Source organism: Equus przewalskii, chromosome 25 (assembly GCF_037783145.1).
Source record: "Equus przewalskii isolate Varuska chromosome 25, EquPr2, whole genome shotgun sequence".
Classification (NCBI taxonomy): Eukaryota; Metazoa; Chordata; class Mammalia; order Perissodactyla; family Equidae; genus Equus; species Equus przewalskii.
The window spans coordinates 24638645-24663732 of NC_091855.1; the positions used below are offsets into that span (position 1 = coordinate 24638645).

At 39.3% G+C, this 25088-nt stretch overlaps 1 protein-coding gene and 1 long non-coding RNA gene across 3 annotated transcripts; one reads left to right on the plus strand and one right to left on the minus strand.

Annotated features, from left to right (window-relative positions):
• Positions 1-3595: 3595 nt before the first annotated feature.
• Positions 3596-18656, minus strand: DIO2 (iodothyronine deiodinase 2). 2 transcript variants are annotated; one of them, XM_070593022.1, is made up of 3 exons: positions 17068-17289; positions 8705-9301; positions 3596-8497 (listed from the first exon to the last, which is right to left on the minus strand). In XM_070593022.1, exons 1-2 carry the CDS (start codon positions 17287-17289, stop codon positions 8714-8716), a joined length of 810 nt encoding a protein of 269 aa, XP_070449123.1. In that variant the 3' UTR covers positions 3596-8497; positions 8705-8713. The 2 variants fall into 2 exon arrangements, with proteins under 2 accessions (XP_070449123.1, XP_008535056.2); XM_008536834.2 differs by lacking the exon at positions 3596-8497 and having other exon boundaries at positions 8726-9301; positions 17068-18656.
• LOC139079252 (uncharacterized) lies at positions 17176-21874 on the plus strand. The gene is made up of 2 exons (XR_011532709.1): positions 17176-17317; positions 21541-21874. It is a non-coding gene; the product is annotated as an uncharacterized lncRNA (long non-coding RNA).
• Positions 21875-25088: the final 3214 nt, after the last annotated feature.

The window sequence follows — 25088 nt, forward strand, 5'->3', positions numbered from 1 at the left end:
GCCACCAAAGGAAACAGAAGTGAACCTCCCTTTTCCAAAGCAGGAATGGGAGCAGCTAGGTTTCTGGATCCCTAGCATTCTCTCAGCCCAGTCTCCCCAGTTTGGGCCAATTAAAATGGCCACAATTAATTAAGAGGTACTGGGAATCTCTGCCACTACTCTAGAAGACCTAGGCAGCTGCAAGACCCAGAATCATTCCCCCTGGGAATTTAAGCTACAAGGTCCAAGTGTTGGCATGTGCTCCTTGGGGAGCCTACCTGCAGCATGGTTCTAGCCAGTCTTGGCTCTTGGAGGTAGACCTCCTGAATTCAAAATGGTCAGATGTGCAAGCTCACCCAGGACATCTCATCAACTTCACAATAACAGACCTTGCATTTTTCTGATGAAAAGGTTTCAAGTGTTTGCACTAGCAGATGTTGGGGATTTATTCTATGCCTCTTCCTCTAGCCTATCTTCCTTTTGTCTTTTGCCCAAGCAGGGCACAGCAGTTGACTAAGATGACTAAGCCACAGCGAGTCCTCACCCACATAAAAATTGGAAAAGGATTGTGAATACCTTTGCAGAATGTCCCAGTACAATGCATTATATTAAGGAATTTTATTACAAATTTTCCTGGAATATCTTTAAGGGCTCAATGTTGCTGGGAGAGTTTCTTGTTTTTAAAGTGCTCTTTTCCACGTTTTTTTCTCCAGTTTTTTCTAAAGGTCCTTCTAGATGGAGTTAAATGGCAAACTTCAAGGTTTTTAGGCTCAGTACATTTGGAGGTTATATCTGGTACCCTAGATATCGTGTTTAGATTTTTGATTTACCAGCTGGACTGTAAACACTTACAGTGGGGGAAACTATTTTATACCATTTGTACACACACCCACTGAGTGCTATTCTTTTGATGGCTAGTACTTTACTTACGACTTAATAGGTGCTCGAAACATTCATTGGTGGTTGTATTTTAGTTATTTAAATATCTGCTCACCCAGGAGAGGAAGAAATACACAGAAATATGAAACATAGCTTCTATCCTCAGTTCTCTTAACTTTTACTTAATTATATTGAATTGTCCTTTCTAAGTATGATGGACACATTTTGGTATCTTATTTTTTGACTGATTTGGCTTTGTTAGTCCCAACTAATGGACATTTGGTAAATATGTATTGACTTGCTAAATGGAAGACAGTCCATCTTGTTCTCTATCTAAATCTTGCCCATCCTTCTAGGTCAATTGAAGTCCTTTTAAACTCCACAGTCTCCTCTGAGAGCTCTATCCATAGGATCCTTCCTATCTCTGAACTTTTTTTTTTTTTAAAGAATGGCACCTGGGCTAACAACTGTTACCAATCTTCTCTTTTTTTTCCTGCTTTATCTCCCCCAATCCCCCCCATACATAGCTGTCTATCTTAGTTGCAGGTCCTTCTAGTTGTGGCATGTGGGACGCTGCCTCAATGTGGCCTGACGTGCGGCGTCATGTCCATGTCCAGGATCCAAACCGGCGAAATCCTGGGCTGCCACAGCACAGCGCGCAAACTTAACCACTTCGCCTACGGGCCCGGCCCCTCTGAACTTGTTTTTATTGATTGTACATATCTAATCACTTATTGAGGTGCCTCTTCGTAACCCTTATTATTAGGGAAGTTAAAAATCATGGCCACTGAGTTAACTTCTAGTACCTTTGCATATTCTCAGCACTTCGTGCTCTCCTTCTTCTGGTAACAAACCCTACTTCCATGCCAAAAGAGTGGGCATGGAACACAAGCTCGTCCAATTCAAGTCCTTCCCTGGGGGAAGAGTCAAACTCTATCTGAACTGTGTCTATCTGAACTGCCTTATTGTTAGAATGTAAGTAACACACAGCATGGTGATTATAGTTAATACTACTATATTACATATTTGAAAGTTGCTAACATAGTAAATCTTAAAAGTTCTCATGATAAAAAAAATTATTTTGTAGCTATGTGTGGTGATGGATGTTAACTAGATATCGCGGTGATCATTTCGTAATATGCACAAATACTGAATGATTATGTTGCACACCTGAAACTAGTGTTATATGTCAATTATACCTTAATTTAAAAAAAAAGAGAGACTGTAAGTGAGGAGTTTCCCCCAGCCAAGTCATCAACATAAGGAGAAGCTGGCCTGCGAGAATAAGCTGACACCCAAAAAAGAGGAGTGACAGAAGATTTTGCAAGCACTAAAGCTTTCTAAGTCCCTGAATCCAGCTGTTCCTGAGGCAGGATTCATCCCAATCATGTTCAGGGTCTGGTTATATCAGCCAATAAGTTCTGTGGTTGTATTTTTTTGGAGACTAAATTTGAGTTTGTCACTTGCAGGGTCTTGAAAAATCCATGACAGGCTCCTTAAGGAAGTCATGTCTTTGTGAGTTTAGTTTGACTGCTTCTGCACATCCCGTTGCGCCTGGCACAGGGGGCACTCTGTGAAGAACAGAAAATCAGTAGATGTCAAAATAATGGTTCTTTAAATTTCCATTAAAATCCTGGAATGTTATATAAGACACTACAAATATTAAAGAAATTATTATGTCTAGGAAATTATGAGCAAGTTCAGAGTCTCAAGAGATACTAACACTTTGGGTAAGTAAGCTGTTTTCAGGAACAAAATGCACATATTTAACATGTTGCAAATATATTTCTTGTCATAAGAAGCCACTGGGTCCGTGAACCATTTGTATCCCTTATGCTTTCTCATAGTGGAAAGTGCTTAATATAAACCTGTTCAGATGTTTTTTTTTCATTCCACGTTAATGTACTGTCGAGCATATAATTATATATACACACACACAGGCAGATACAGCCAGCCCTGGTGGTCTAGTGGTTAAGATTCAGCAGTCTCACTACCATGGCCCAGGTCAGGGAACCACACCACAACATGTGTTGGTTGTCATACTATGGCAGCTACATGTTGTTGTGATGCTGAAAGCTATACCACTAGTATTTCAAATGCCAGCAGGGTCACCCATGGTGGACAGTTTTCAGTGGAGTTTCCAGGCTAGACAGACTAGGAAGAAGGACCTGGCTGCCCACTTCCGAAAACATTGGCCATGAAAAACCAAGAATAACAGTGGAGCCTCTAAAGTGAGAGGATGGTGCAAAAAGACAGGTCAGAGTTCTGCTCTGCTGTACACAGCGTTGCTAGAAGTTGGAATCCACTCCATGACACTAATGACAACATATACAGGCATACGTACACAGCGCGGGTGTGTATGTGTATGTATTGCTTTAACCAGCTTCCTGGAAACTTTATTTATTGCACTTAGAAAACTCGGGGTGTAAACATAACAAAGTAAAAGTTTCCTCCACAGTCTCTTTAACAGGCCCCATTCCATGAATTGCATGTGCAACTTGTTCATGAATATGTAAAGTATCTGAAGATTTTCTTTTAACTTGTCTTGATTTCCTTGAAGACTCTGGCACACAGCATGAGATTAAAATAACCTGGCATTGCTGGCGACTTTGCCCACAAATACCAAGGAATAAATATTAGAGTGATGGATTCTCTTTCCCTTGTCAGCCATGAATGTGTCCCAGCCAGGGGCAAGGTCTAGAGAGTAATTTAAAAATAAGCAAATAGAATCAAAGAGTAACTTTACTCTTTTATTCAAAGTTTATTAAAATACAAGAACAAATTGTAAAAGCACACATACCACTCAGCACCAATATAATAACACTCTTTCTACTGATAATCTCCAAAACATTTCTGTTTCTGCAACTGAGAAGCAGAGATATACGCACATGCATTCTCACCACATTTACCCAGTACTCACAGCATCACACCCCGAATATTCTCCTTGCTAGGGAGACAAAGATGGGCAGAGGCAAACTAATGTGAGTACATCCAACCACTAACTGAGTCGATGACTCTTTCGTCAGTAGTTATCATTCGCACATTGGTAACCTCTGCACATCCCTGTCTCCCTCTTCGGGGGCCCGATTACTTGGGCTAGTGATGGAGTCTGGTGATAATGTGATACAAAACTAAACAAAACTGGCCAACATTCCCTACCCAATATCTTTTAATTGCTTTGGTTATAAAGTACTGAATACTTATGTCTTCACGTCCTCCAATCCTAACACACATAAAAACCACACCAACCAGTGACATGGTCTGGAGAAGTCTTGAGAGAATTTTATTTATTTCCCACTCCCTTCTGTGGGCTTCTTTCACTTATGTGTTTACCTGTTTGCTTTTTCAGGGGAGGAGGGAGTTTTGAGCCAAAAGAGTGACTTCATTAAACATCTCCAGGGTCTTCGAAGTCTCCCCAGTAAATATTAAATAAACTCCCTGGAGCTCTGGTGCTGCTGCCCAAGATGGGCAGCAAGCCCCAACTTGTATGAGCAGTCTTGTTTGGATATCTGTACATGTTTGCTTTCTATTGGTTAAGACTCACCTTGGAACAGAGCTAGGTCTCTTGAGTCTGAGACCTCGCTTCTGGTGCTATCCAAAACATAAGGCATTAGGAAGTGGCCCAAAGTTGAGTTCATCCTAAAGTCACTCAATGACTCTGAGCAGCCCTCCAATGGTGAGAAATTTCTTTTCAAATCTTCCCCAATCAGTAGACCGAGCCCTCAGGGGCTAGTTCTTCCCAGTTAGCAACTTCCTCACTTTCCCAGGCCCAGATCTCAAGACACTACCAAGGGAGTGCTGATCACCTAGCAAAGGTCAGTACTTATGCCCCATTCTGCATGTACACACGAAGACTGTGTTTGGCTTCTATTTTTAAGATAAAGGAGGAAGCGGGGAGGAGGTTGGAATATAACTAGAAACACTTTAGCTCTGATTTTTGGCAATATCACTTTTTTAAAAATCTCCTGAAATTAAAAGCCTCCCTGTTAGTCTCCGCTGCTAGGAGACATGACATCAGGCATGTTCTGAAAAGCTCCAAATGCTGGTAAACGTTTTCGTTAACCCTTCAATGGGACAGAAGTCAGAGTCTATATTTTCCCCTTTGTAATGGCCATGTGATTCTAATTAAGCTTATTTCCTAAACCATCAGTCAGAGGTCAGTGGAATAAATGTCCAGGTTTATCCTCTTATGGTTTACAGAATGGCAAATCCTGTACATCAGTGCATTTCTCTTGCCATGTACACAGCCCACAGGACATGCTAAGGGCACCTCGTCTCGTATTCAGCTGGGAATTTTCCCAAAGGCATAGATGTTGTCTTTAACCTGCCCCTCTGGTATTTTATGCAGCAAGGCAGCACCCACGCATGACCTCACCATATTTCATAATTTTTATTCGAGCCCAAATAGTGAAATACACTCAGGCAAAATGAAAGACAGCAGGTTTTCTTCTGTCCTTGATCATGGAGTAGGCATTTCCTAGTTAATGGCAGGAGAACTTAAGTAATTCAATAAGCATTTTGAAGTTGATATTACCAAAAGTCAGGAGTCCATTCTACAAACAAGGTGAAGACTTAGGACCAAAGATCCAAAACATGAATATAAAAAGTCATATAAGTTAAATGACCGTCACTTTAGCTACACAAAGCAAGAACAGAGTTACTAATCTGACTCTAAGGAGGTCAGTTACATGTTAATATCTGTTTCAAACACTTCTACCTTATTGTGCAGGCATTTCATTCATGCCCATTCAAGAAAGTCACGTTGTGTTGATTTCACTAGTATTTTCTCTAATCAATAAAATAAAGTAGTTTTGAACAGCTCCAAGACATACGTCTTCAAACACTAAACGTTTGAGTAAATCCCGATGCTATGATAATATCTAAAATTGCTTGGAAACTATTTCAATAATAGACAAGCTAATTCAGTTTAAAAGGCTAAACTGAAAGCTCCATGTAAACATAGGCTATGGGGGGAAAAATGTTTAGGTACTAAGAAGAAGAACTCAAAGGTATATATATAGTATATTACACATATATACTATATATATGCTATATATATATATAATTTTTGCCTTGTGAGAATAAGAACTACAACTCTTCAAAGGAATATACTTTATAAAAGACAGGATAAGTGGGGTGGGTATTGACAATCTGATAATTTCTCTGAGCATATCCGCTAAGCATTGATTCTCCTCTATCTCAAATAATGAGTTCTTGTTAAATTCATAAAAGACACATCACAGGAAATTATAAAAGTTTGTGTTGAGATAAATAGGTTACATAATTACAGGCTTATCATAACTCTGGTAACACCAAACCATTGTATATATTATAGGATTCCTGAGCTTTGTCAATTCACTTTCTCCATTGGCCCCCTAAAAGCCTTTCTTTCATCTGTGTTCTATTGACCGTATCTTTTTCCCTGATATTCAGCCTATGCCTTTGTATGTTTACCTCCACTGCTTCATTTCTCCATCGGACTGTCCTCTGGGAGAGGAACTGCCCGCACACAACCTTCACTTTCTTTAAAAATATATCACAACTGGGTGATGTTTTTCATCATCCTTTTCCCTAGACGCCTAGCACTGACTGCCTTACCCAAATCTCATCCCCCCACCAGCTTCTCTAACATTCTGTTCCATTATTGCACACGTTGAACAAAGGGGGAGTTGAAGGACAATTGTGTGAGTGTGCCATAACCAATTTTTCATTTTACTTTTCCAGGGTAACACACAAATCTCAACACCATTTTGAAGATAAAAATCAATAGGGCCCACTGATAAGACTTGAATATAGTGTTTAACAATTGAGGACTTTGAAATCATCTATTCTCAATGTGATTTTCCAGAAATTCATTAGATGACACTTTCAAAATTTGCTTTGTTTCTTTGTGGGTGTGTTTTGTAGAATTTAAAACACTAGGAAGCTTAAATGTTGCTGTAAAAAATAATCAGTTACAACAGTGCTTTAATATCTAAACGATAAACTAGTGATATGACTGCTGTGTTTCTTCAGTTCCTTACAGACTTTGGGTTTTTGCACACTCAGTTCCCACTTTTTTCTCATTTCAGGCAACTAGTTCAGGAAGATATTTTCAACTTTAGATATCTGTTTCTCTTAGCTTTATTTTATGATTCAATTATTAATGGAATGGTCGTAAGAACTTTTGACTGTACATATAAATGCAACCATATACTGTGATTTGATAGCATCCTCAAATTTACAATAGAAAATTTATGATACAAAATTGGCTGGTCTATTCTTTTGGAGGTTATGATATTTAGATATTACTTATATTACATATAAGTAAAACTATAGTGTCTTTATTTTAAAGCAAAATATGGTATCTTTATACTAAAATAACATTATAATAATGTATTATAGAGGCCTTAGATTACTAGATCTCAGCTAATAGGAACAAAGGAAGACCCAAGTCCAAATTCAAATGTAAATGGGAATTCCATTTTACCAAATTCTATGCAACTGAGGGTTGCCTTATATCAAAGCCTCCAAAATTACTGATGGGAACTGTCTCAAACTAACTTGCTCTTCTTCTATTTCACAACTGAAGAAGCCTCACTTGTTTGCACCTATTATTCATTATAGATCACCTACTTCGGGAGGAAAACGGTGCTGTAGCTGAACGGCTAGTGCACCCACCTCCCACAGCAGTGAGAATATCTATAATATACATATATATTGCTGACCTAAAGAGGACACTCTTCAGCTTAGCGTTCAGAGAACACTGCTATAGAGACTGAGACCAAGAATGAGTGGGGCCACATCAGAATTGTAGGGATGGAGAGGGACAGACCAGTACCACTGGACCCACTGCTTTTACCTTTAATCAGTATCATGGGGTATAATTCACCCCCTGAAAACATACACACCACAAACATATTTCAAAATAATTATTTCCACAACAAAATCCTCATACATACAAATATCAAAGTATGTTTTTTTTTCCCTTTCAATCTCCCTTTCTCCCTCAATCTAGGAGTATATGATAAATACATTGATTTCATATGTATATTCTCTATGCTACTTTTAATCGAGCTGCTTCTTTTTCTGGCCTGTGTATATTTTCATGTTTCTGTGGCTAACAAATTAGTCTCACTCTACAGCTTCAAGGTGAATCTTGATGAAGCCTCCTAATCTTTCTGCCTCCTTTTCCTAGGTTGTCAATTTAATTTTCTTCTAGCACTTTCTCCACCTGCCTAGAAAGTAACCCTCAGATTTCAGATGATTATTCATGGCATCTACAAATATACCTGTGAGTTCTGGGATTTTTAGACTGGCAAAGGGCACTACATGGCTAGAAACTAGAACATCAGAAACTACTCTAACATGTTAAACACCAAGGTCCTAACCACATGGCCTGGATTCAAGGATTCATTATAAGTAAACATTTGGGAATTTTCTGGTTGGGCTCTATCCATGCTGAATAAAGCCAAGGCAATATCCCTTATACTAAGAAGGACAGTAGCCTCCCTCAGATAGTAGTTATTCAGGTAAGTCTTTTCTTCAGGTCCCAAAGTATGCATCAGCCGTCTCACTTCTTTCTCAAGGCAGAATGAAGACATGCTGAAACAGGGTTTCTTCCCCTCCATCTTGGGATCTTGTCACTCAGGGCTTTTCACTAGAAAGAGAAGTGATGGGGCTACTATTAGCCAAATGCCATTTGAGAGGTGAAAGAAGTAGTGAGATGTTAGAGGTTTAGTTCTTCTGACAAGTAAATTCCTGTCTTTCAGTGAGGCCATGGGATTCAGCTGAAATAGTGGATTCAGGTCTTAGTTTCCTTTCCTGTACATAATGTTTTCTTAAAAAAGCTCTATGACAATCATACCTTTAACCGCTAACTTAGATTTCATCTCTCGCTGAAATTCTTCTCCAGCCAACGCCGGACTTCTTGAAGGTTGTAGTAGAAGGGGCCCTTTCCTCCTAGATAAGCAATTTTCTGTCTCTGCACAATACACACACGTTCAAAGGCTACCCCATAAGCTACATTGGCATTATTGTCCATACGGTCAGCCACAACTCGGCACTGGGGCGGCAAGGAGAAACGCTCCAGAAGCTGGTGGGCTGCAGCACATCGGTCTTCCTGGTTCTGGTGCTTCTTCACCTCAAAAGACAAAGAAGAGTCCCCAGGCACCGCCCAACCATCTGAAGGATGAGCCTCATCAATGTAGACCAACAGGAAGTCAGCCACTGATGAGAACTCTTCCACCAGTTTGCTGAAGGCTGGCAGCTGGCTAATAAAAGGAGGTCAAGTGGCTGAGCCAAAGTTGACCACCAGTGGGCGCTCAGAGCTGGCAAAGTCAAGAAGATGGCACTCAGTTCCATCAACTGTCTTCCCCTGGGCACCATTTCCTCTGTTGTCACCTCTATCTGGATTGGAGACATGCACCACACTGGAATTAGGGGCATCTTCACCCAATTTCACCTAGTGGGGAAAAAAAAGAAAGAGGGAGAGGATAACACATTAAACACATTGCCACTTCAATTTATTATTTATAAAAACAATTGGCTCTAATACAATGTAGTATTTCCTTCAGAGGATGGTAAACATATACTGATTTGAGTAAAGAGGCATCATGGCAGGTAATGTAAAGAATGGCCAAAAAAAGAATGGAGAATAAAAGTCTTTTTCATCCTGTATATCCACTGTAGGTAATTATTTTCATCACTGAAGGCACTGCAGTTAACTCTCTTCATAACTAAGTTGAGGCTGGTATTCTTTACTATCCTTACTTTGCTGGCAATGCTTAGCACACACTAAATAACAAATGATTAATTGACTTTATTTTAAAAGTTAAAAGTGAAGGGTCTACTTTAATACAAATTATCAGAGTCGTGGGACATAGTACCTCTTTATGGATTCTCACTTCCAAATTCTAAAATACTCAGGAAAGACTGATTTTCCTGCATGATGCAAAGTCATTTCATCTCAACCCATGGGCAATGATATCAATGGGCTCTATTCTTGGCCAGAGCTAGAAACTCTGTGGTCCACTATTTATAAGAAGGGCTACTCCCACTGAAACCTCTTCAGCTTCCCCATCTGTAAAATGGTGATAACAATTTTTGTCTTCTTCATATGGTTATAGGAGAATAACATACGGAAAAGAACTCCTTGTACACTATAAATCATTGTGTGGGTGTAGGTTGCCATTATTAGATGCCACCTAAACACATTTTCCTGGGCAATTATGTGTTTAAAAAAAATTATCCTTAGAAATGCTTTGAGCTCTCCTCAATATGATGGCCTCCTGGAAGTTTCTACAGCTGCTGCTTACTTCGCTGTCCTTATGACTAGAACCTCACCATTTTCATTAAATGAACAAAAACATGCAATCATTCCAGAATTCTTTAATTTCTCATTTTTACGTGGTTTTTTTGTTTGTTTCCCCCTTTTTACCTAGAAAATCACAAACCATTCGCTTTTCTACCATAATTTATTAACAAGCTCCTCTAAATCATAAAATACTCAGGCAGAAGAGGTATAGAGGAAAATTGTTCCATGTGCCCCTTTCGCATGTGGGTTAAATAGTTGAACACAGACTGAAAGAAAGTTTGCTGGCCTTTGGATCTGTAAATGGATAATAAAAAGCAGGCAACATAAAAGAGCCAATTACTTCAGTTTGAATTAACACACTTGGCTCTTCCCCTAGAATGGTTTAGTCAAAGCCAATAACATTAGGGACAACTTACGACTGTACAATTGATTTTTGTACACTATTCTTAATATTACAAAACACTTCCAACCAAATCGACTTATTCCTCTCATATAAATACAGCCACATACAACACTGCTGTTAATTGAAGTCACTTACAAGTGAATTGTTAACGACTCAACAATCCAAGCTGATAAAAAAACACTCAAGGGCTTTTATTCAGAAGCTTCTATCTAATGTTAAGGCATAACTCATTTTAACTGTAGAGAAAGAATTAAAGAAAACCTTTCTCTCCCTTCTGAAAAATCCAAGCAGGGTAGGTTTGAAACAAGTACCATTATTTTTCTAAAAGAAATCTTAGACTAACAATCTTCTTTCTTAGGAAAAGGAAGCCACTGGAGTGACTTAAGGACATTGGTTTTCAGTCACTATCAGGGAGAAAGCTATTTTATTTACATTAATTTTCTTGGTTAATCTGCAAGTGGTACTAGATGAAGAAACCTAATAAGACACTTCTAGCTGAATTATTTTATATGAGCTACACTCATCGCTGAGGTATTAAAACATACACAAAATTTAAAGATAGATGTTTTAAAGGTATTATAAACTTTTAATCTATGGATTCTTTTTGTACTTCATTGTAGATTTAGGTGGCGGGTAGCATTGCTATCACCATCTTGTTAGATCTTTTCCACTTAAAATAGCAATAACGATAGAGTTCTAGGAGGGCTCCTTTTAACAACAAAGTTGTGCTGTGTTCCTCAACATACTGTGATCTAAAGACCTGAATTCATTCAGATCAGTCTGAATGCATTAGCTGTTGTAGCAACTTCTTGTTAAGTGAGCGATCCACATACAGGAGAAAGATCACCTTTGGACTATAGACTTCTAAGTCCTTAGTAGGTGAAAATATCCACCTGCTTTTTGAAGTCATTTTTAAGACCTAGGAACAATTGTGTGGTCTTGTTAACTGGGCCTCTGCCGTCCCTAACTCTCACCCAAGAAGACTGTTGACCCTTGCTTTATTCCAGATCATTCAACTAAGTAATCTAATCGGATGTTTCAGTCGCAGGTGGCTCTCTTGTTACCTGTAGTTAATTTTCTTGGAAAGTTAAAGTACCTTTTCCTTCTTCTTAGTAAAAATGTATAGTGTGGCCACATAATTCTTTCCAAAATACACAGACTGGCTTACCTTGGAAAATTTAGAACAAGTACAACAACTGCACCTTAAAATTAAAAATTAGGAGTTACAAAATACACAACGCTCTTTGTGTGGGATGTTTGGCATTTTGTTAAACTGGAAAATATATATAACTTTTTAAATTTTGTTGAATGAATTACTGAATGAATGATAGTTGTTATAATCCCAGGTAGGGGTCAGTGAAGAATCCTGGAGCCATACTGTAGAGCACTGCCATAATCAACGCTTAATGCTGTTGATCTGTTTTGATTATCTCAGCTGGTCAGTGCATAAAACGAAAGTAGCCAATCCTCTTTAATTTGCTGAGCTGCCGTGGGACCCTACTGCAAATTAGAATGTCATAAACAGATATCCTGTTCATGAGGGTGACCAGGTAAGGAAACATGCATAGGTAAGATCAATGCTATTAATAAAACTATAAGGAAAAAACACACACCCATAATGTGTAAGTCCAAAAGTGGGTAGACCAGTAGTCTGTTTTTATAAGCATCATATACTAATCATAAAATTTGTCCGCCTTTACTAAAACCTGCTGATGGAGGACTATTCAGCAACAATCAAAAACAAAAATCCTTGGAAATTTTAAAGATGAAAGTTTGTTTTAAACTAAAAAGAAAAATCTTTTAGAAGGACTTTATTGTTCATTTTTCATCTTCGCATTTGATCATCATGAAAATTAAATTCCTATTATGACCAGAGTTTCAAGTGGAGGATTTCTTGGTTTGCTCGGATATGCACCCTGCTGAGATGGAATGGGAGAATCACCGTTGTCTTCAATGATGGAAGATTCTTTGCTTTCCCCAGGAGCAAAGCATTCCTTGACAAACAGCCAAAATGATGAAGAAAATAAAGTTGGTCCCATAATAACATTTAGACTGCAGGAAAGAAGCTCAACAAAAACAAGTTATCCCCTGGTACTCCCAAACTTTGTTTTAATTTCCCACAGTGGCACAGAAAGTCTCCTGGCCACAAGTTACCTATCATCTTAATTTCTCCTTCTTAGAGGGTTTGTGTTTGGTTTTTGTCCTTAATGAGACATATTTGCCAAAGAGGCATTCAAAAGGCATTTTTTACTCTTGCGGAAGAGTAATTAGGTCGGTACCTCGTTCCCTGCCAGCACTAGCCGCTCTAAAGAGAACCTTGCCCAGTATTTAATGCCCAAACACAAGAAGCATCATTTCCACTAATTGGTCTTGAAGTTCCGATGTTCCCAAAGGGTCCCTTTATTTTGTAAGGATCAGAAAGGACATACGTAAAATGTAATATCGTCATCACTGACTTTTCTCTGTCTCATTTGCACTATTACAGTTGTTCTTTCTTATGTTTTTGTAATCCACATCACCACAACACCAACAAGGGAGGTAAATAAAGGGTTTGCATTTTTACAGCAGGGGACCTCTCTCGGCCAAGTTCAAATGTTGTGATAGCCATCTTTATAAATATGAACAAGAGGGTAAATATATGGCATATATAGAAATTTGATTCCCTTGATGATGGGATTCCTTTTACCGACAGTGTTCAGTGCATGAGGAAAAGGATAATGCTGGTTTAGCATGTGGACTGTGAAATGCAGGGCGAGGGAAAAAAAGAAAGAACCATTCATCAAGTAGAAGCTGGAAATAGAGCATATACTACTAACCTTGTTTTTTTCCTTTCCACAGCCTGAGGAAGGCTTCTGGACAAAATCTCACCTAATCTCATGATAGAATATAAAGCAAATGATAAAAATGGGCATGGGGGGTTGACAGACACTTTTTACACATTCTTCTTGCTGTGCAAAGCCCTGGAATGGCTTTATTAACTATCAGGAAATTTCAAATTCGTTGACATAATGACCAGGCTACATTAATGTCCTTACAAACATAGCCAAATAATTATTAAGCAGCAATTTAACCATTTCCATTCAAATTGGCCACATAAATCAGAGTTGCAGAATAAGCTACCTACTCTTTCCTCTCAGTTCAGCTCCCTTTTGGCCATTCTCTTTCTGATCCATAACTTGAAAGTGTAGCTCTAAGCTCTATCATTTTCCAGTGTTTCATCCAAGTGATGGACAAGCTCTGGCTGTGGCCTTCTTTGTGTTCTTTTGGGAATGTTTCTCTCTTAACAGAGCCATTTTCCATCGTAGAACTAGTGTCAAAAGGCTTGAGGTGAATGAAGAGGAGGAGGAGAATGTTAAAGAGATCCTTTCAAAACCAAAATTATATGTTCAAATGAATATGTTTTCTGTGCCACTGCAGTATTAACCATGCAGAAGCTAAACTGCTTGTCAGCATCTATACTGTGCGTTTACTTTTACACTTCATTTAGGTAGGGGCCAGGCTCCCAGACAGGGTAATTTTCTTATTGGTTGCATTTTCTAGTCTTTGAGTAGCTGCAAAAGGATGCAGTGTTAGATGCAATGACACTGACCAAGGAAACTTCAATAACCAATAGCTTTTATTCACTTCCACCTCTCACAAGTTTCTCCAGACCTGTGTTTTCATTAGAGCCATGCATGGAACTCCCTCTAACCAAACCCAAATTATCTTTAAAGGCTTCCATATAAAGTTAATTTTAAATCTCACTAGACATTTTAATGAGGAAGGGTCTTTTGTTTTATTTTGTTCTCTTTTTATCTCTTTGTTACCTCTTACAGGAGCCAAACACAAGGATAACAATTTTACTGTGCTTCCTGTAAATAGCTTCCCAAGCATCTGACATTCAGCAACAAGAAGAATTGAAAATATAATTGTATTGCATGAACACACACCCGTCATCCTGGAAAACTCTACTTCTGAGGGAGGTAGACTCAAAATAATGCAAGTCAGGATTGTGAAATACTGTGATGCCATCTCAGACAGAATGTGCTCCAGTATGTCCCTAGAAATGGCTACACCCAACGACAGTGGCATAGATGACAACAGAATTCAGGGAAGTGATTCAACCTGTTTCAGAGATTCTGAGTGCCATCTCAAATGCCAGCACAGCCACCACCACCCTTGCCATACTTGGAGACAGAGGAGATCTAAATTCAGGGCAAGGTGTGTTCATAATGTTTCCATTAATTACACGCCCAGTTCAGTCTTGTCTCTGGATATATGGGTTCTTGGGTTGCTTCTTCTCATGGTAGCTGTTGTATAAACCATTAAAAGCAAACACAATAACATCATTCGTCAACTTAGTCACTAATCAAATCAGTTGACAGGAGAGAAATCCATAAACCATATGCAAAAAAAGAAAACGAATCACTCATCCTTCCCAATTTCCTGGAATAGGAATAACGAAATATTGCAACACAATGGAACACTATGCATTAGTGAAAAAATAAATAATAAAGTTTCATAAAGAGGCATTTATTTTTCCCTTTTTATTTCAATAAGCTGCTTAGTAGGAGAAATAACTTCACTTAATATTTGTAGGTAACATCACAGCCCCCACATTTTATGTGAGAGATCTCTACATAAGTATATATGCATATAAGTAAAATTCACCCAAGCAGTGATTTTTCTTGTATAGGCAAAAAGTCAATAGCCTCTCAAAACAATAAGAGTTTAATACACTGAGATCAAATCACTGAAATTGCCATGTTATCTCCTAACACCTGCGAAATACAGATGTAGAGGAGGGAACTTTCTAATTAATAATATTCCTGACATACTTGTGTACACTCTACTATCTTCCAAATTCTCTACCCCCAAAATAAAACATAAAAACTCACATTTGATGTATATTTTTGTGGAAATGAAATATCATCTCAATATCTCCTTTCCACATCTCCCATCTGCCCCACATTCATAATATACATGGTGTTTTGCTGTTAGAATTTTGAGCATCGTTTCATATTATTATAAAGGAATTTTCACCTACTAACAAGAGCTCTTTCTGTTCTCCTGTCTTTAAGACAACAAATGCAAACCTTCTTCAGGTTACTCTCAATAACAAAGACATGTAGTAAAACTTCTTAATACACAAAGGATATTTTCTTCTTGAACACTTGTTTGATTTTCAGTGGAACAATCCTACTCTGGATTCTTTGTGACTAGAAGTTACTTCTTTTCCTTTCCTGGTGTACAGATTTATTTTTCTGGGGTTTATTTACAGAGGACTCATTCCCTTCCCTCTCTTATTCTGAGCTTTCTGTTTCTTGTTTCTGAGGTGCTGCCTGCCTTTAGTGTACTCCTTCACTGGCTTCCATATCTAACTCCATTCCCTGGCATCTTGGGCAAGGTCCCCCGATATTGTTAGGAAAAACCAAGATTGTTGCTTCGATAGCAACTTTTGCCAAACGAGTCCATTCTTCTTAAGTCCAGGGACCTTCAGGAGTTGTATGGGCATAGGAGGAGGGGGTAAACTGACAAAGGACCAGTGCCAAAATGTTCCTCTTTACCCCTTAAGATCTGAGTTGAGAACATTCCACCAACATCAAGCAGCAAAAAGGCTGGAATGCTAGCATTCTTCACTTAGAAACAAACATCATCAGCTCTGGTTTGGAGCCGCTGAGACACGACTTTCTCAGGTAAGTGAGGCCACTGTGCCAGTGCTAAGGCACATGTTATAACAGCTTTGAAATGGCGATGAACTATAGACCTATCTCCTCTTTCTAAGACAACTTATTTTACTTTTGAGAAACAAAACAAATGTGGTTTCCCTTACAAAGTCTGGATTTCTGACAGCCAGTTCGCAGATCTTTCTTTTGCAAACTGATATCATGTAACTCAGGACTCAGTGCCTGATAACCCCTTCAAAAGATTTCAGATGCGTATCAGAGCAGAGGATGACGCTGCGCACAGGCTTGCTTACGTTAACTCTTACCTCCACCAGAAACGAAGAGGCTGTTACGCCAAATCACACCTGCCGTGACCATTTTGTGAGTCCTGTCAACTTTGAGAGTTTTGAGTAGCAGCGTTTTTTTTCTTGCTTTTCAGTACCCACGCTCTTTAACTGTCTTTCCCAACGTGCCTCTCATGAGGCAAAACATCAAAATCCCAGTTCATGACAAGAGCAGATTAAATGCAGCAGTCTCCCCTCCCCCAGTATTTTCCGAGTTTTCTCAAAGTTTTTCCACAGCACAAATACCCTCTACTCCAAAATCACAGCAAGCCATTAATGACTCCTATTAGAGAGACCCCTTTTAGGTCACACAGTCATTACAGCTTAATACCTGTCACTCCCAAATCTAACTTGAGTGACAGTCGTAGAAAGCAAACGCAGGAGCTGACTTGAGCATAACCACCAGACCCCCCAAATAAGGCCCCACAACTCTCACCCCAACGCTCCCAACGACCTCCAGTCCCAACATTCCGGCCCTGGCCCCTGCTGATCTAAGGAGAAGCCCCTCTCCGCGCAGCTCACCTGTTTGTAGGCATCGAGGAGGAAGCTCTTCCAGATGCAGCGCATTCCCTCTGAGGTCAGCATGCGCCTCCACTCCCCGCGAGTGGACTTGGAGCGGCTCAACAGCAGCACCACGTGCTTGAGGAGAATGACCGAGTCATAGAGTGCCAGGAAGAGGCAGTTGGAGAAAAAAACCGGCAGAATTTGCAGTGTGATCAGCAAGTCTACGCTGAGGATGCCCATCTTCTCTGCCTCCTGAGTCACTTCCCTTGTGCGCTCTGGTTCCCCTTCACCCTCTTATTTAAAAGGGGGGTGGTGATAGAGGGGGTGGGGGAGGTAAGAGGGAAGGTTGGGGGTGGGGGGAGAAGGAGAAAAACTAAATTAAAAGGAAGCCCAAGTTGTCTCCTCTTTCAAAGAAGCAGAAATGGCAAGACCAAGTCCAGTCTTTCCAGCCCAGCAGTTGGAGTGTGCCCATCAATTCATTCAATTCGGAGCTGCTGCTTTTTTTTTTTTTTTTTTTCAGGATTTAAGATGTTAAAAAAAAAAAAAAAAACTGGCGTACCCGTCCCTAATCCAGTTACCCCTCTCAGAGTCCGTTAAAGACAGGCAGTTCTACTTTCATTTCCAGGCACCTATGAGACTGTGGCAGAGATTGCAAAATTTTCTGTAGCTTTTCATTGTCTCTATGTTCAGAAACGTAGCCTGTTCCTCTCTTGAATTGCCAGAGTTTTAAAAATGTGCTTTCAGGGTAGTTTTCCCCTTCTTTACTCCATTTTACACACACTTTCTGTTCTCCTTCTCCCAGCCCGACTCACTCTCTCCCATCCCCAGGAGCGACTGAGTCCTCTCTTTTTCCTCACTCCCTCTGGCTTTTCCTTCCAGCTATCTGTCTGTGGTGCAAAGTGCCTCTCTCTCTCTGCAGCCCAGTGAGTCTCCCTGAAGCCTTTTATACATTCCCTGGCTAATTGCTGCAATAGAGAAATGAAAGCCTGATCTTGGTAAAGATCTTGACGTCATTGAGACAGAGGGCTTTACTTTGGCCAGGACTGCAGGGAAGAAAAAAGCAAAACTCGACAACTTTTTTTTTTTAGAAGGGGGGGCAGAGGGACAGCGGAATTTTGCTTTGTGATTTAAAGAGAGAGAGAGAAAAAAATTAATACCTTTGAGGATTTTCAGGAAATGCTCCCAAACTTTGGGAAAAGTAATAACACGTGTAGATTGATAGGGTAACACTCTCCCCTCTGATTACTATTATTGTTATTATTATTCATTTATGAGAGGCTTTGGAAAAAAAGAATCCTGGCAGACAGGTAGAAAAGAGAAAGAGTAACCATAGAGGATCTTTGCTCTATTTCTTGGAAGATGTGAATGCTTACATTCGATCTTTATACCTATATATGAGAATCTCTTGTCAGATTTGTGAGCTAGGTTCTTTAAATATTTTTGAGTCATGAACTTTTTAAAGAAAATTCAGAGTGAGTTGTGAGGTGGAAAACTTTTAAACTCTTTGAGTATCATCACAGCATTTCTCTAAAGCTTCTTGCAGAAAATTAATACAAGTTGTCTTTTCAGTTCTACCAAAGCTTCCAATGTGAAAAAAAAAAAAAAAGAAAAAATCTTCCAGACATGAAAATAGTTAAGTGACCAGATCTTCTTTTAGTTCCATTTTGCCTATATCCAGATTAAATTAATACTTGCCATCAAATGGCATTAAGATACAATAAGGCTGAGAAATAACTTCTTTATAGGAGAACTCTTTTAAATTCTGCACTTCCCCTCCTTCTGCTAACATAACCCCTAAGAGACCTAGCCCTTTAGGGAATCTTCCTTTTAGCTTGAAAACAATTTTAATTAAATTTGTAGGTGGTTAAGAGCAGACTTTGAACTGGTTCAAGAGCCACACTGACCATTGCTCAATGGCTCGCCTCTCCCATTAGTCTCCAGGACAGACGAGTATGTCAGCAGACAATGCTTTGGCAGAATGCCATGACCCTCACCTCATTCTACTTTTTATTCCTCACTTACCTAACAGGTCACCTCTAGGAATTATATTTTCTTGGAAGAAGGAGTGGCAAGTACAGACACTGGGGTGGTGACATAGAATTTTAATTGAAATTTCATTAGCTGACTTTTCTGTGTACACAGAGCTCTCATTAAGCATGAGCTAAGCAGTGGGGGCAAACCTGTGGTCAGTCCATTTCTGTGTTTTGTCCCTGTGGCTAAAACCTGCAAGATCACAGAAATTATTTCAAAGCCTAGAGCAGGGGTCATTAATCAGTGGGCCGTTGGGCTAGATTCTGCATGCAGATGCATTTTATTTGGTTGGTGTAGTGCTTTTTGCCTTAAAAAAATAACAATAATAATAATTGAATGAGAATGCCTTTAGGTCCTGAAGACCAAGGATTCCTGTCTGCCTTGTCCATTGTTATCTCCCAGCATTTAGAACCATGCCTGGAATATAGCTCAAGGAGGATGTACCGAATAAATGAATGGGCAGGGCATGCATTACTCCACACTAGGGGGCACCATTCACATACAATATAATGTGACTGGGGTGCCCCAGAATTGTACTTGGTGGACTTGGGTGTGGCCCCTCCATTGACACAACCCTCACCACTTCCTATCATCTTCAAAACCTGATTCTTTCATTTTTATCATCAATTTAGCCCATGATGAGTTTTGGATTTCCATCCCATAGACTAAATTTTTAGAGAAGACTTCAGAGCTTAGAAAAGTGAATATAAACCACATAGAAAAATATTCTTCCTATGACTAGTATACATTGTTAGCAAAAGAATGTTATTTGTGTACATAATATATATACATTTATTCCATTCATTCTCTTAATCTTCTCAATGTCCTTATGGAAGGAAAGAAAGGACAAAGAGAAGGAGGTGACAACGTGGTATTTTAACTGGTGTAGATGGGACAGCTGCAGTGCCAGATGAAGTCCCAGCCAACAATGACAGAAGAAGGTGTGGACTCAGGAAATGACGCTTCCACTCACTGCCCAAGCCTTAAAATTTCTCCCTGTCGCAGACATTCATTTTGCCCTGTTTGAATTAAACCAGTGCTCCTTCAAAGTAGAGACTTTAGCAGCTATAAACCAATTCTTCCTCACTTGTCATTTGCTTTCAAGGAGAGAGGTATGTTTGGAAATGGCAAGCTAAGGAGGGGGATTGGTAGAAAATCAGAAACATGCTTCCTTTTTTTTTGAGGAAGATTAGCCCTGAGCTAACATCTGCTGTCAATCCTCCCCTTTTTGCTGAGGAAGACTGGCCCTGAGCTAACATCTGTGCCCATTTTCCTCTACTTTATATGTGGGGCGCCTGCCACAACATGGCTTGACAAGCGGTATGTAGGTCCACACCCAGGATCTGAATAGGTGAACCCCAGGCCGCAGAAGCAGAGCGTGTGAACTTAACCACTGTGCCACCGGGCCAGCTCCTGCTTTCTTTTTAAATGCAAAGTTCAAGGGACATCCAGACTACAAATGGTTATAAGTCAGAATGGGTTTTTTTTCTTTTTACTTTTTTTTGAATTCAGAAGTGTTTTTTTTAAAATAGAAGAATAGGCACATAGCCAACCTGTTCATATCATTTCTCATATTTCTTCTATCATTTTTCCTAAATGAATGAATAAATGAATCACAAAACCAAAAGCCATTCTTTCCCTGACAATCTGTCCATCCTAGAAATTAAATTTCTCCAAAACTATTTCTCTTTTATGAATGGTTCACAGATGCTTGTTCTAATTTTTAATAACATTTAGTGCTTTGATCTTCAAGAAATTGTGTATCCATTAAGTAATAAAAATAACCCATAATGTGACAGAGTATGATTTGTCCTATCATACAGATGAAAGAAGGTGGATCGTCAAGGTTGTGGAGTCAGAGTTGTGTTGGGATACTTTCCCAACTCTGAACCTCACTTTTTTCCTACATGACTGTTTTGTGGGTGCTGGTCATTACACTGAGAATCAAAATCCTTGCCAAAAGTGGTTGCCCTAAGTAATTTTACCTTCTAAATTGCAAAGGGTATCTGCAATTTCACGTCTGTTTAATATTGCCCCAATTCAAGCTTCTGGTTTAGATTTCATATGATCAATTGAAAGGCTTGGATATCTTCTTGGTCATGTATGTGTTCTTAGCAATCAACATTGTGATGAGTTAAATGCAAACCAATGTGTGGCACGTTGGTTGAATTTCCCCATGCAATATTGTACACAGGTTTTAAATTCCAAAGAAAGGCAGCCTAGGGCAAAATGCTTTGGCTTTTTTATAACTGCAGAACCACTGTAAAATTATTTCAATTTTTTCTCTTTCCATAATAAGAGAGCATCATGTCCTACCATTGCCTCCTTCTGGTTGGAAAAATAAGTATATGAGGAAAAATCTTCCTTTAGTCCACTTTTTGACTCTTAAACTGAGACTGAGGGGGTTGACATCAGCATCATGGTGGAGTGAATTGTTCCCTCTGTCTCTCTTCTCTTAAGTTACAACCAGTAGGACACCCATTGACCAGCAAAGGACTTTCTGCACAGTACAAGAGACTCAGAAAATGAAGTTGGATAACCAGAAAGCAGATTTGGAAATTTCAAGGATAGAAGCTATCACTACTATTTCTTTATTGTTATCTGAAGGAGCCAGAGAACAATCAAAGAATTCTGTGGAGTTAATAATTCATGCTGTGGATTTTTCAAGCAGTCTTAGTTTCATCGAATTTTATTCCTTCTGATTCAAGAGGATTGTTAAATATAATTTAAAATGGAGTTTCATTTTTACTTTATTAAAAATTTGTCAAAAAAATACATTATGAATCCAAAAATGTTTGGTCAAGATAGGTGTGTTGATTTTAGGTTTGGGAATGTGATTGCCATACATATCCCCCCAAAATAGCGCAGCTCTTATCAGAGAAGGGAATCACAAACTGTACAACTACTGAATCATTCAAAATTCCCTGTGGGCCCATCCATTCTACAAACACAGCCGTGTTCCCTGCCTTGTGATGAAAGGAGAAGCTCAATGGATAAAATAGACACCCCCAGAGTAAACTCTGACGTGACTTGAGCAAAGCAACTTGGAGCTGGGGCAGAGAAGGCAGGCGCTGTGGGAGGTATGAGCATTCTATCCTAACAGTCGAGTCTTAGGGCCCTTTGCAAACCCTGGCAGAGAGCGCACTCGGGTGTTGATGCATTCTTCCCTCAGGAACTGCTGCTGCTCTTTTTTTTTCTAGGCCACCTACTGGTAAGACAGAGAAGGAAAGGAAAAGGGAAAAGACAGGAGGGGGAAAGCAAAAATGAGAAGGAGAAAGAAGATGGGGGGCATGGAGAGGGGAAAGAGGAAGGAAGAAGAGAGAAGAAGATTCAATGAATTGCCTTTGGAGGCTGCCAGCAAGAGAGCCAATTAAAGCCAATTGTGGCAATGTTTTTTGTGAGGAAGACAGCTGTCCAGAAACTGGCCAGAAGCCACCATTTCATTTCACAGAAGCCATGAACAGCTGTTAGGAGACAAGAGCCTTCATTTGCTGTTGACCTGGTCTAGATCTAAATTGATGGCCAACCCCCACCCCCAGCTTTCCAAACCTCTCCAGGTATAGTAAGGCTCTCCAAATGTTATTTAGTTTTGACGATAGTTTATTAACCTCTGGAGACATCCAAGATTGGGGGGAGGGGAATAGATGAGAAAAACACACTGTAAAGTTATATGTGGTGAATTCCTTCAGGGAAAAAAGCCCTCAGAACCACCAAATTGAACCCATCCTTTCTTTTCTGAAAATTTCACTCGATCTCTTCATTCTCCCTAAATTCGTGACCCAATGCAACAGACGGAAAGAAAGAAATGAAAGCAGTCAAAACCGTCATCATCTTTGGAACAACTTTTCCTCTACTTTGTTTCACTCCACACCTCATAGGAAACCACCAGATGATATTAAGTTTTAAAATAAAATAGGTCATTCTTTATAAATGGTTTTACAGTAGCTTTTTAAAAAATCACTTACACATTGCCTCACTCATATGCTGAGTACTTGAACACAGAGCATGACAAGATATATTAAGATATATTCTGGTTCCTGTCACTCCAGAGGTGGTAGTGTAGTTTGTTCCCACTGAGAGCAAAGGATACTACACGTCCCCTTTTCAAGAATCAGTAGATACTAGTGCACAGAGCAAATAAGCTAGATATTCTATTCCAATCTCAGTGGAGATGGTGACGCTAATAGAATTAACTGCAGTATGAAAAATCCAAGTTTGATATGGGGATAAAATACTCACAATGAAGATGATTGTACAGTGAGATATGCTACCAAGGGAGGTTATGAAAATGTTATCAGTGTACCTGTTCTCAAGGTAGAGAGGGAGGCTAATAAGATAATCTCTCAAAACCTTTTTAAGCCTGTGGTGCTATTAAAATGATAGTTTGGAATAAGTTAACATATAACACATACATAAAACCATCCAACTGGGCTAATGGCAGAATACCATAATCATAAATTATTACTCTGTTTCCATTTCAATTTTGAAGACTAATTTTTTGTATGATTAAATAAATCCTTGTGCTTTTCTAAGAGTTAGCAGATAGAAAAGGATTAGCATGTCTTCCAGGATGAAATATAAAGCATGAAATTCAAATCTAATTTTCTTTTACCATTTTTTTTTTTTTGAGGAAGATTAGCCCTGAGCTAACATCTGCTGCCAGTCCTCCTCTTTTTGCTGAGGAAGACTGACCCTGAGCTAACATCTGTGTTCATCTTTCTCTACTTTATATGTGGGACGACTGCCACAGCATGGCTTGACAAGTGGTGTGTAGGTCCACACCCGGGATCCAAACTGGCAAACCCCAGACCGCCAAAGTGGAACGTGCAAACTTAACTGCTGCACCACCAGGCTGGCCCCCAAATCTATTTTTTAAATTCAGCCTCACTTATTAGGTGGACACTGGTAGTGTTTTATCAAGACACAACCACTTAGCTAGATGATTATTTTAAAAACAGGTATATACAAATTCCTGAATAGTCTCATTTTGTTTTCTCAGAGGAATTTTTTATCATGTTTTAAAGACATGAAATCTGCTTTCCCAAAGTAAACCAAATACACTTTGATTTTTGTATCAGTAATGAGGTAAATGATACACAAATCTAAGACCTCAGAGTCCTCAGATCAAATACCTCGGTTCTTTTTTAAAAAAAAAAAATTGGCACCTGAGCTAAGATCTGTTGCCAATCTTTTTTTTCCTTCTCCTGCACAAAGCTCCCCAGTACATAGTTGTATATTCTACTTGTAGGTCCTTCTGGTTGTGCTGTGTGGGATGCTGCAGCAGCATGGCTTGATTAGCAGTACTAGGTCTGCGCCCAGGATCCAAACGTGTGAAACCCCGGGCCACCGAAGCAGAGCACGCAAACTTAACCACTTGACCATGGGGCCAGCCCCTCTATTGCTTCTTGATAAATGTTAAATAATACCAGCTCACTCAGCAAATTGCCATTTACCTCTTATCAAGAGATGCCTTAGTCTGATGGATTTCCAACATCAAATACAGAATCTATTTCTGGGGCCATACAGGCCCATAAGACCCAGAAGCAAATCTCTGATTTGACTTTTCTACCTGTAAAATTGAGTTAAAAGTGTCTTCTCCTATGTGTCTCATGTTGGTGGCTAGTGTAATCATGTTTTTTAACAAACTTAGCCTTGTTCTAAAAATACTAAAAATAAAAAGCAATCTTGGCTAATAAGTTTATTCAGACCTACCTAAGTCAATAGATTCCCTCTAATAAAACCTCTGTTGAAAAAAAACAGTTCCTGCAGGGAATTACCAACCTGTTCCAGCTGACTTTAAGGAAACTTTGGTTACGTAACGGAAAACAAGAAAGATTCTCTATCACTGGGGATATTGGGAAAGGACAAACTTTTCCTAAACCATAATAATAATCAACCTGAATCTTTGCCCAAACTCAACTCTGAACTGAACCTGTTTGAGAGCCTTCTAGAGAGGCATGTTCCTCAACTCTAAATAATTCACCGTGGAACACTTCTACATCGTCCAT